Source organism: Camellia sinensis, chromosome 14 (assembly GCF_055761805.1).
Source record: "Camellia sinensis isolate YWXY chromosome 14, ASM5576180v1, whole genome shotgun sequence".
Classification (NCBI taxonomy): Eukaryota; Viridiplantae; Streptophyta; class Magnoliopsida; order Ericales; family Theaceae; genus Camellia; species Camellia sinensis.
Window position 1 is genome coordinate 7,494,371 of NC_138974.1, and position 12,392 is coordinate 7,506,762.

General features: G+C 46.2%; 1 protein-coding gene across 1 annotated transcript; it reads right to left on the minus strand.

Annotated features, from left to right (window-relative positions):
• Window positions 1-902: 902 nt before the first annotated feature.
• On the minus strand, window positions 903-2,926 carry LOC114316753 (lignin-forming anionic peroxidase). The gene is made up of 4 exons (XM_028263426.2): window positions 2,498-2,926; window positions 2,160-2,348; window positions 1,706-1,868; window positions 903-1,566 (listed from the first exon to the last, which is right to left on the minus strand). The coding sequence occupies exons 1-4, from the start codon at window positions 2,708-2,710 to the stop codon at window positions 1,136-1,138; spliced, it is 996 nt and encodes a 331-aa protein (XP_028119227.2). The 5' UTR covers window positions 2,711-2,926; the 3' UTR covers window positions 903-1,135.
• Window positions 2,927-12,392: the final 9,466 nt, after the last annotated feature.

Below are 12,392 nucleotides of genomic sequence, written 5' to 3' on the forward strand. Positions count from 1 at the left end.
TAAAAAATTATTAGTATTGTCGAATGATATTTTATATATTTTTGTAAAGAATGTTTGGTTGACACTGTATTGTTACATGGTACATATATATTATTACTATTATTATTAGTAGTATTAGCATATATGATTTTGTGAATGTGAATGTGGACGTGAATGTGGATATGTGTCGATGTGGATGTGGATGTATTTTGTTTTAGAAAATATTAATAATTTGTAAATGAAATGAATTAATAAAATATATATTTATTTTATGAAAATAATTTTTTTTGCAATAGTAATAAACCATCGCTAATGTAATCATCATTTCCTTGCATTTTATTAGTGATAGGCTAACTTGTCGCATTATCTTTAGCGACAGTTTAAACTGTTGCGATTATATTATTGATTTAATTCTTTTTTTTTTTTTTTGCGAAGCTTAAGACCGTTGCTAATAATACTTTTCGCGATGTCAACTATCGTCTCTAAGAAAGCTTTTGGTGATGTATCCTAAACCGTCGCTAAAAGTGATGTTTTCTCCTTTTTTTGTGTCAGATTAAACTATCACAAAAACAATTGATTTACCGTATCTACAAGAACGCGACGGTTTGTAACCGTCGCAAATACTTTTGTCACGTCCCCTTCCACCAACCCCATTTCCCGTTGCTATACTGTCGCAAAAAGTCTTTTGTGACAACACGTGAATCTTTTGCGACGTTTGAGACCGTTGCGAAAGGTCTGATTTTCAGTAGTGAAAAGACTACTGCATGCTTGCTCTTACATTGAGTAATCTTAATGGTATTTCTTGATTCCTTGGTGCATTCTTCATTTCCATTCATTTGACCAACCATTTAAATTCCAATCATTTCATTATTTGGAACATAGAGTTGACCATTAAACTGCTGAAGTATGACAAAGACGAATGATTGAAAGTAACAAACTCCCACCTTTACTGGTGATGAGATTATTTTTTATTCTTGATTCCATAGATCAAAGAAAAGGGAAAACAAAAAAACAAAAAATAAAAAACAAAAACAAAACGAAACGAAACAAAACAAAAATGCTAGAAAAAAAGAAAAAAGAAAAAAAAGCACTTGAAAATTCCAAACAATTAATAATTCTCATGTAAGCTGTGCTCCCATGATGTCAAAAGACCCAATTAATTAACCCTCCTACAATTAGACCTTATCTCTCCATTATTTCCTGTCAGTGGACTTATATTTCCCATATTGATCATGGATTGAGCAAAGCTAGTGAAGAAGTCGCTCTGGCTGTTTCCAAAGCGGTTAACAATGGCAACGGTATCAGCGCCACTAGTGGAGAACAACTCTTGATCAGACTGGAGAAGCCCCCGCTTGTTCTGGAGGTTTGTGAAGTAGTTGTTGTCAAAGCCATTAGGAGTAGTGGGATCAAGGTTGACTATGGTCGTACTAGTATTGCTGCCTGCAGGAGTGTTGGGATCTGGGCATGTCTGCTGAAGTGTTTGCGCGTAGGTTGGGTCCATGGTTGGGTCTACATTTCCGCTGTTGTTAAAGTTGTAAAGGCGTGGGGTCACAGTCAAGCATCCAGCCCGTCCGAATGTATGAGCACCTGCAAATGAAACGAAACCAATTCTTGTTAGTTTTATATATGACGTGGTGTAAAAGAAAGTGCTTTTCCTCTTCGTACCAAGACAAGTAGTAATTGTAATCAAAGAAAAGAAATGTTAAATTAAATGTCTAATATTTACCAGATAAAGCAACTAGATCTGTAGAGTCAAGTCCAACAGCACTAAACTTGTCTTTAAGGACATTAAGGCTTTCATTAAAAAGTGGGAGGCCACTAGTGCCAGCTCGATTTGCTGTCCTGCTATCTCTTCTTCCTAGTTGAACTTCCCATGATGGACCTTTCGACTACAATAAATTATTTGCATTAATTTATATATTGCTATGACTAATTGACAATATATATATATATATATATAAGGCTTTATTAATCCCAACTTAATTCCCTTATGTAAGATTCAAGTAATTGAAGCTATTGAGCCATATAGTATTTGGGGAGAAAGATGATACATATAGTCTAATATGTTAGGTATTGGCTGATATTTGAAACCCAACTAGCAATTACATTGGTTCTGCAAACAAAGCCTTTTGTAAATTTTACTTGACAATATTAATGTATACCGAAATTGATTTACTTACCAAATTAACTGAAATTTCAGCTGCAATGGCCAAAATATCAGCACAGGAGACAACACCTGGGCAAACATTCTCCAATGCAGTCTTGATGTCATCAACAACAGTAAATCCATTAAGTGCCCTATTAATATTTGCATCTTTCTCACTCTCTATTCCATCTGCATTGTCTAGCAAAAGGGACCCATCGCAGCCCTACATGCATGCACGCAAAGGCAGTTAGTTAGTTATACATGAATTGGCATATATAAGTTACATAAATTTGAGCTTCTTATGACCATAAAAAATGATGTTTGCAACACACAAAGACAAATACATAGTACAGGAAGAGAGGGCATTATTACATTGACAAAGCAATCGTGGAAGTGAAGTCGAGTGAGAAAGGCAGCATTTCGGATATTAGCCTGCTGAGCCTGCTCCAGGACACCGCGTACTATGCTCGAGACATTTGGGCATGTGTTATCATAAAACGTGGAACTCAATTGAGCATTTGATCCTCCAAACACAACAGCAGCAACCAAGAAGAGTACTGCAGCTATAAATTGAAATGAAGCCATGAGATGAGAGAATTTCAGGGTTTTCTTTTCACTTTTTTTTGGGTTGTTTCTTATGTGGGATGGATATGTTTAATTGAGAGACTCCTTTTATAGATATCTCATGCAATAAGTGACAGTTCAGCTCCAGCCACCAAGCTAGATATCGAAAATTTTTCTCTTCTACTTTTCTTTCCAGTTGAAAAGTCGCACTCTCTCTTTTCATTTATTTGTTGGAATGAGTGAGAGATCATTCAGAAGTAAGTTCCCCTATTATGATTTTATTTATTTATTTATATTATAAAACTGATTTTATATGAATATACAAGAAATGGATGCGTAGTCAAATAAGGAGGCTCCGTCAATCTTTCACTAACATGTCCTATAATGGCTTCTTCTAGGTGCTTTATGTGATCTAGCACATCATGGTTGTGTGGTACAGCTTTTAAAGTGGTTATAATTTATTTTAATTTAAGAATTTTGTGCTAAATTATTTGACATAATTTTTATTTATATCTTATTAAGTAATAATAATTTAAATAAATTAAAAAAATTAATTATTTAAAATTTAAAAAATAAATATTTTTTATTTTTACTTTATAATTATTAATTTTTGACTTAAGAAAAACTCCACCACGCAGATCTACATCCTGTGAGTAGCTCTATGGCCCACTTTAGTGACAATTTAGGAAATTAGTTAGAGGCTTCCCAATCAGATTATGAGAAATGGGGTCCGGAGGCGTGGGATTCGTGAGTTGTCTCGTAATCAAATGCCTCAATACGTTTTAATAATTTTGACCATGGGTTGCTAGAAGTTTGATGTTACCATTACGATACAACGGGTTTCAGAGAGAATGGATCGGATTGGTCCACGCTTTTCTAACCGATATCTGAATGGCCAAGCCCACTTGAGAACCTGCACAGGAGTTCAACGGGGAACGGGGAGTCCCTCAGCGAACCCTCTGACGAGCAAGTTAGAGAGAGAGAGAAGTGAAATGTAGAGATATGAATTGGAGATAGAAAACTTAACTTTCTTCTTGTCTTCAACGTCTGCTTATATTCCTTGGTAAATCATTTTGTAGTCCCTTCCGGCCTGCCACCTTGGCCGAAAGTCTATGATGTAGCTTACCTTGTTCAGGGTGAGAGGGTGCTGTTTCGACGGAGAGGTGTTGTCGTAATAAATGCTGTGATGGACTGCATTAACGGCGATGTGCAGTGGCAATAACTTTGCTGATCTTTGTCTGCTGATATGGCTTGTCCTTTACCTGCCACATGTCTGAATATCATTGGTTCTTCGTGCCATGTTGGCTTCCAGCTGTTCAGGATCTCATCAGTTGGGTTATATGTTGGGCTCTAAGTGATGGGTTTGGGTTGTTCATAGTGGGCATTGACCTTTGTGGGCCTAACCACGTCAGTAGTCCCCCATTCCTAAGTGCAGTTCTAGCCTAACGAAGGGAATACTAATGGAGAAGATGAGGAGGACCGACCGCGAAGGGTGGCCGAGTGGAAGGACCGACCATGAGGAGGACCGACTGCGAAGGGTGGCCAAGTGGGAGGGCCGACCATAAGGAGGACCGACCGCGAAGGGTAGCTGAATGGATGGGCCGACCATGAGGAGGACCGACCGCGAAGGGTGGCCGAGTGGATGGGCCGACCATGAGGAGGACCGACAGCGAAGGGTGGCCGAGTGGGAGGGCCAACCATGAGGAGGACCGACCGTGAAGGTTGAGGTGGGGGGGCGCGGGGCTCAAGAGGCAATATGTCACGTGATGACTTGAAGTGGAAAAGACAGGGTAAGGGGAGGTGACAGTGAATCGTGATCGTACACGTGGCAGCATCTCGTGGGGAGGGAGATTAGGCGTTGGGCCAGAAATGAAACGATAGGTCATGATGGGTGTTGAAAAGACAGTTTTGGCGGATGTTTTGAAAAGTTTTCAAACTGGCAAAAATTAATTGTGACCCTTGGAATACGAGCAAGCCTTGGGCTTTTAGTATTATTCGATTTACCTACTTCTTTGCAAAAAATCAAAACATTCGAAGTGTTAACTCCTTTGTTGCTGACGATACACCTCTGCAACATTTCTTGAATTTTCTTACACCCGCTTCCGAAGCTATTCGTAGGCACACCACAGAGATGACTCAAGAAGAAGTTGGAACCGCCAGGGTTGATCCGTTTGGGATGACGACGTAGTGGGGCTGGCGGAGCAGTACCGGATAGAGAGACAAGTGGAGAGGGTAGGGGAGCCAGTGGTACAATCCCATTCTTCCACCATGATAGCGGCTCTGAAGCCAATGAGCAAGGCGGAACCAAATCACTGGCATACGAAGGCTGACAAATCAACGGTTACTGCTACGGACTTGGAGGTTATGCACGAAAAATACCAGGTTCCCGCTGAAATAGAGTTACTGTTGCTGTCGTCAACAGAGAGGCCATCCCACGCCCGGCCGGGGGAGTTTGCCCTGTACGAGGAAACATTGAAAGGAGGACTGAGGCTGCCGCTTCCGCAAGTGGTGGTTGATGTCCTAAACCGGTTGGAGGTAGCGCCGGGGCAACTAATGCCCAACGCGTGGAAGATTGTGTTATCCTGTGCAAGCGCGTGGCCGAAGGCGACTGAAGGGGCGACTATGACGGTGGATGAATTTTTCGCGTGTTATAAGGCCTCAGGACAACAAGAGACTTGGGTGACGTTGCAGGCGGCGGCAAGGAGGGGTCTGGTGACGGGGCTGCCATCATCCATTAAGGGTTGGATGCCGCGGTGGTTTTACGTGTCCGCGAATGAAGGGGTTGAGGTGCGTACGGTATGGAGGGTGCCCACCAAATTTGTGGAGCCAAAACTGGGGGTGGCAGTAGAGGAGAGGATAAAAAAGGTGAAGGCATGGAGGGAGAAAGAGGGAGTCAAGTGGGACGAACTCGTTCAACCTTCAGCCTTGTTTGCAGCGGGATTGGGTCCTCATTCGAGCATTGGAGATCTGGGACGGGCTGAACTAGAGGCGAGAAGGAAGGCGCAAGAGGCTGAGGATATAGTCATCCTCGCCAAAGCCAGTAAGTTCAAAGAGTCCCAGGCAGACCGACTGCCAAAACCGATCGCGAGGGAGAGGATCCGACCTCGCCCCAAACCCCTGGGGGAAAAAGACTTAGGTGGATTTGAGCCACGACCACCCCCAGTTGATCCTTTAAAGGAGAGGGACTATAAGGAGATGGAGGTGGAGGGTGTGGTAAAGAAGAAGAGGAGAGTGAGGAGGAGTGAAGAAGAGCTTGCCTTGAAGAAGAGGAAGGAGATGACGGCAGAGGATACCCCCATGGCCAAGGAGGTAGGGGAGGAGGGGGTGGGGGAGATCCTAGGAAGGGTGGTGGCCCCAAAAGTGGTGGAGGTTGCCTTAAAGGTCGTGGAAGTCGTCCTAGTAGTGGCGGAGATCGCCCAAGAAATTCAAGTAGATGGTGGGGCAACTGGCCCTGAGCCAAGGGGAGAGGAACAGCCCTAGGGGGGTCCTGTGCCCCAAGGAGGAAGGGGGGTCAGGGTAATGACTGCGATCTACCACGCCCATGCAGTGTCTGGACGACTAGAGGGAGAAGAAGGCCCAGCCAGGGCAGCTGCAGATCGCCTTGTTGGGATCGTAGATGAGGCAGCTGTGCGCTCGGTAGCCAGGTTCAACGAGGCTGAGCTGCTAAGGGGGTTCTGCTCTGCCCAAATGGAGGTAACCACCTTAGTTGGGGCTCTGCTGAGAAAGGCGGCGGCTGCAAAGGTCAAGTCGGATGAGGCTAAGGCTCAACTTGCAAACTTAAAAAGAGAGAGTGCAGGGTGAAAGAAGGCTGCACGAAGCGCGTGCTCCAGGGGTTGGCAAGAAGCTGAAAAAGCTAAAAAGATGCAAGTGTTGGCCATTGTTCACCGTAATGTTGCCGACCGAGCCCAAGTTGAGCTGATTGCGGTTAAGTTGGAGCTAGAAGACGAACGCCGCCAGGTTGTGTCGCTCGAGTTCCAGCTGGCTAGCGAGCAGAAGAAGTTGGGGGATGCTCAAAGGGCCTGTGCGGTCGCCATTGAGCGGCATGAAGAGGCTAGGACAAGCAATGAAGAACTGCGCGCCCAACAAATCAAAGAAAAAGATGAAGCAGACGTGAAGATTGCTGGGCTGCAGAAGGAGCTGGAAAACGAGCGTGCTAAGGCAATGGAGGAGAGGGCGAGCCTGCAGAAGGAGTTGAAGAAAGAAAAGGCCAAGACGGCCTCTGAAAAGGCGAGCCTGCAGAAGGAGTTTGAGGAAGAGAGGACCAAGGCAGCCTCTAAAAGGGCAGCATACCCCGATCTATATGTTGCAGCAATAGAACAATTCAAGGGGTCTGCTGAATTTCAGATGGCGATCGATGCCGCGGTCGCCAACAGCGTGGTGAGAGAGGTGTCTAGAGGGGCGGGCCCGTCTGGAACGACCATTGGGGGCAGGATCGAGGCAGAAGTGATTGAGAGCTTCCAGCGGTCAGACTTCTATAAACACGAACTGGCTGAGTTCTGGGACAGTGGCTGGAAGATGTTCAAGCGTAAAGCTAAAGAACTGTTCCCAGGCTTAGACCTCAATAGTGTAAAAATTGACAAAGACGATGTGGCCCAGACCCCCCTGGATGAGGGGATTGAAGAAGAAGACCTCGTTTCCAGTGAGGAGGAATAATTTTTTTTATTATTTTTTTTATTATTTTTTGAAATGCTGTAGTGAACTTATGTACAAGTTTGTGAATAAATAAAATTTCAATTGTGTTTTCATTCGATTGTTGTTGCTTGCGTATCTGAAATGAATGAGAATGGTGGTTTGTGTGTAAAGCTAGGCTTGATTTGTAAAGAAAGAGGCTGACTTACAAATGTTGATAAATAAGAAAATAAAAGAGTGTTGGTAAGAACGTCAAAGATGTAAAGTTTCAAATTATGCCCAAAAATGGAGTTGTAGATCAAGTTGCAAGAGTGCTGATAAATAAAAGATTAGTTTGGAATTTGACCAAGTAAGGTGTAAAAACATGGACCTGGAATTTTGACTAAGTGTGTCTACGAATGCCACAAGCATGAGGTTTACTTGAATGGCCTTGACCGAGCTCTGTATGCGTGCCCAGTTGGGGTTAAGCTATGATTCACTGACTCTATAAATAATTCAGTGGCTTGAAGTAACTCAATTTTGCGCTGACTGAGGAGTTTACGCTCAGCCTGGCCGAGACTTTTGGTGCTCAGTCTGACTGAGGGATTTGGTGCTCAGTTTAGCTGGGGCTTTTGGTGCTCAGTCTGGCTGAGGCTTTTAACGACTTGGTCTGGCCGAGGCTTTTGGTGCTCAGTTTGGCTGAGGCTTTTAACGACTTGGTTTGGCCGAGGCTTTGGTGCTCAGTCTGGCTGAGGCTTTTAACGACTTGGTCTGGCCGAGGTTTTTGGTGCTCAGTCTGGCTGAGGCTTTTTGTCGCTCGGTCTGGAGGAGGCGTTTGGTGCTCAGTCTGGCTGCGGCTTTACATGCTCGGTCTGGCCGAGGCTTTTATGCTCAGTCTTGCTGAGGCTTTGCACACTCGGTCTGGCCGAGGCTCGTCATGCTCAGTCTGGCTGAGGTGTTGCATGCTCGGTCTGGCCGAGGCTTTGATGCTCAGTCTGGCTGAGGCTACAATGAAAGTGTTATTTGAAAGATCATACAGATATTTGAGATATAAGCTTGTTGTCAGTAATGTGTAGCCCATTGGATCATAAATTTACACCATATGTGGAGAAAATGAGAACATTCAGGCGTGCAGATTGTCAGAAAGAACATACATCAATTGGACAATACAAAAATACAAGTTTTATTGAAAATAGCACTTCAAATGCTCAACATTCCAAGGATGGGGGAGGTCTCAACCTTCCATGTCCTGAAGTCGGTAAGTGCCTGGGCGAGGTCTGGCTTTCACAACGTAAGGTCCTTCCCATTTGGCTGCCAGCTTGCCCTCAGCCGGATTCTTGGTGGCGAGGGTTGCTTCGCGTAAGACAAGGTCCCTTATGGCGAACTCCCTTGGTCGGACTCTGCGGTTATAGTGTGTTCTCATTTTCTGTTGGTAGGAGGCCAGTCTGACAATAGTGGTTTCTCTGAGTTCTTCAATTAGGTCAAGGTCAGCCCGACAGAGCTCTTCGGCCAGTTCAGGGTTCGGGTGTAAAACCCTTGGGGTAGGCAGACCGACTTCCACTGGGATGATCGTCTCAGCGCCGTATGTTAAGCGAAAGGGGATCTCCTCAGTGGGAGTCTGAGCGGTAGTACGGTAAGCCCAGAGTACATTCGGTAATTCCTCAGCCCAAAGTCCTTTAGCAGCCTCTAGCTTAGTTTTGATGATCTTCAAAAGAAAACGGTTGGTAACCTCGACTTGGCCATTGGTTTGGAGATGACCTGGGGAGGAGAAACAGGGTTGGATCTGGAGGTTTGCACAAAACTTCTGTACTTGGCGTTGTCGAATTGTTTGCCGTTGTCGGAGACGATGGCTTGAGAGATACCAAACCTGCATACGATTGACTGCCAGATGAATTTGGTTGTGTTCCGTTCGGTGTGGTGGCAAGGGGTTCTGTCTCTACCCACTTGGTGAAGTAATCAATGGCAATAATCGCGAACTTGGTCTGGCCTCGGCCGGTGAGAAGTGGTCCAATTAAGTCGATCCCCCATTTGGCGAACGGATAGGGACTGCAAAGTGTGATCAGCTCTGTAAGAGGAGCATGGGAGATGTTGGCAAAGCGTTGACACTTATCACATTTGAGTACAAAGTCAGTCGCATCTTGGTTGAGAGTAGGCCAGAAATAACCAGTACAAAGTATTTTGTGGGCTAGTGACCTGCCGCCTGAATGATTACCGCAGATACCCTCATGGATTTCTCGCATCACATAAGTTGCTTCAGCCGGATTGAGGCATCGCATGTACGGGCGTGAAAAGTCACGTTTGTACAAGACACCACTGACGAGGATGTAATTGGACGACCGGGCCTTAACTTTGGCAGCCTGCTGTTGGTCATCTGAAAGTTTTCCCGTTGTCAAAAATAGGAAAATGTCCGACGCCCAAGGGATGGGCTCATTCTGGAGGAACTGCACTTTTTGCTGGTCGGGAGAAATGGCAGGGTGGGCTAGGTACTCGAGACGGACACCACGGCTGAGGTCGGACTGGCCTGCAGAAGCCAATTGAGCCATCTCGTCTGCCTTAGAGTTTTCTGCCTGAGAGATGTGCTGGATGTGGAAAGTATTGAAGAGGCGAACAAGGGGAAGTGCAATATCCCGGTAAGCCCTCATTGTGTCCTCCTTTGCATCGAATTCTCCCGTAATTTGTCTGACAATGAGCTGGGAGTCGCTGAACACCCAGATGTGGCTGACACCAATGTCCCTAGCTAGGCGGAGACCTGCTATCAATGGCTCATATTCGGCCTCATTGTTACTGGCATCAAACAAGAAACAGAGAGCACATTTGAAATAACCACCCTCAAGGGCGGTGAGGATGAGACCAGCCCCACTGCCTTCTCTGGGAGATGATCCGTCGACATTGAGAGTCCAAAATTGAGGGTCTTCTGGGTCGGTAGGGGTTGATGGGGGTGGAGGTGGGGATGGAGGGGCCGTGGTTGGGGTAGGATTAGTGAACTCCAAGATGAAATCAGCGACAGCCTGCCCCTTAATTCCTGTTCGAGGTCGGTAGGAGATGTCAAACTGGCTGAGTTCCACCGACCATTGCATGAGTCTGCCAAAGAGCTCTGGTTGCTGCATTACCTTCTTCAAAGGTTGGTCGGTGAGGACCACTATGGAATGGGCTTGGAAGTAAGGACGGAGTCATCTGGAGGCGGTGACCAAGGCCAAGGACAATTTTTCTAACAGTGGGTAATTTTGCTCGGCGCCCCTGAGGGCCCGACTGATGTAGTAGACCGGCCGTGGAACAGAGTCGTCTTCTCTGATAAGAGCTGCACTGATTGCGATGCTTGAAACGGCTAAGTAGAGGAAGAGGGGTTCGCCAGTGATTGCCTGAGAAAGGAGGGGGGGTTGGCCATGCACTGCTTCAACTGCTGAAAGGCCTCTTCGGACTCGGTCGTCCATTCAAAAGTTTGCTGAAGAACTTTGAAGAAGGGGAGGCACTTATTCGTTGCGTGGGAAATAAAGCGGTTGAGGGCGGCAACTCGGCCAGTGAGTCTCTGAACTTCCTTAACCGTTCTGGGTAACTGTATTTCAATCAAGGCCTTGATCTTTTCTGGGTTAGCTTCAATGCCCTGCTGACTGACCATGAAACCCAAAAACTTCCCAGATCTTACGCCGAAGGCGCACTTCTCCGAGTTGAGCTTCATTTGGTACTTTCGTAGGGTGGCGAAGGTCTCTCGCAGGTCGGTCAGATGGTCAGCGGAGAGTTTACTCTTGACTAGAATGTCATCGACATATACTTCCATGTTTCGACCGATCTGATGATGGAAAACGGCATTGACCAACCGTTGGTAGGTGGCCCCAGCATTTTTCAGTCCAAATGGCATCACTTGGTAATGGTAGGTGCCTCGGTCGGTAATGAAGGAGGTGTGTTCCCGATTAGATAGATGCATCAGAATTTGGTTATACCCAGAGAATGCATCCATGAAGCTGAGCATTTGGTGACCGGCCATGGCGTCGACCAGCAGATCTATGAGGGGAAGAGGATAACTGTCTTTGGGGCAAGCTCGGTTGAGGTCTGAGTAGTCGACACAGAGTCACCATTTACTATTGTTCTTGCGGAACAGGACCACGTTTGACAACCATCTAGGGTAGTCCACATTTTTGATGAATTGTGCCTCAAGGAGCTTGTCGACCTCTGCGGCAATGAGAGTATTGCGCGCCGGATGGAAAATGCGTTGCTTCTGGCGGTAAGGTCAGAAATGGGGTTCAATGCTGAGGCGATGGGTTATGAATGAGGGGTCAATACCTGGCATGTCTGAGTGGGTCTAGGAGAATACATCGTTGTGCTCAATCAGGAGGGTAGTAAGGTCGGCCTTTGCTTGAGGGGACAGTTGGCTGCCGATTTTGGCGGTTTTCGCCGGGTTGGTGGGGTCGATGGGAACCTCAACGAGCTCCTCCATTGGCTCCCCTCTGACCAGCTCGTCCTTATCCCGGACGTCAAGTCCTTCAATGAGCATGGCTTCCTTCAGCTTGACTTCTTTTAGTGAGGCAACATAGCATTCCCTGGCCCCGGTCTGCTCTCCCCTTTCAGTCCCGACCCCCAGATCGGTGGGAAACTTAATGGCAAGGTGATAAGTTGATGTGATAGCTTGGAAGGCATTTAGGGCAGTGCGACCAAGGATGATGTTGTAGGCGGATGGGCAGTTGACAACAAGGAAGGTGAGCAACTTTGTAGTCTGCCGTGGGTACTCGCCGATTGTGATGGGAAGATCGATGGAGCCGATGGAGGTGACCCGATCGCCAGTAAAATCGACCAAAGGGTTTTGGGGAGGAGACAGACTTTCTTCCCCAATTTTGAGTTGGCGAAAGCAGTTGAGAAAGATGATGTTTGAAGAACTGCCATTGTCGATGAGAACTCGTCTGACCTTGTAGTTGGAGAGGAGGGCAGAAATGACGAGAGGGTCATCATGAGGGTACCAGATGCCTGTACAGTCGGCGTCCGTGAAGGTGATAGGCTCGGTCCACTGCTTGGGCTGTTTGGAGGGTCGATTGACTGTGGCAACTGCTTTGTCTGAGCCCTGCCTTATCTTCCTGAGTTCTGCCCTCTGAGCCGAGCTGGATGG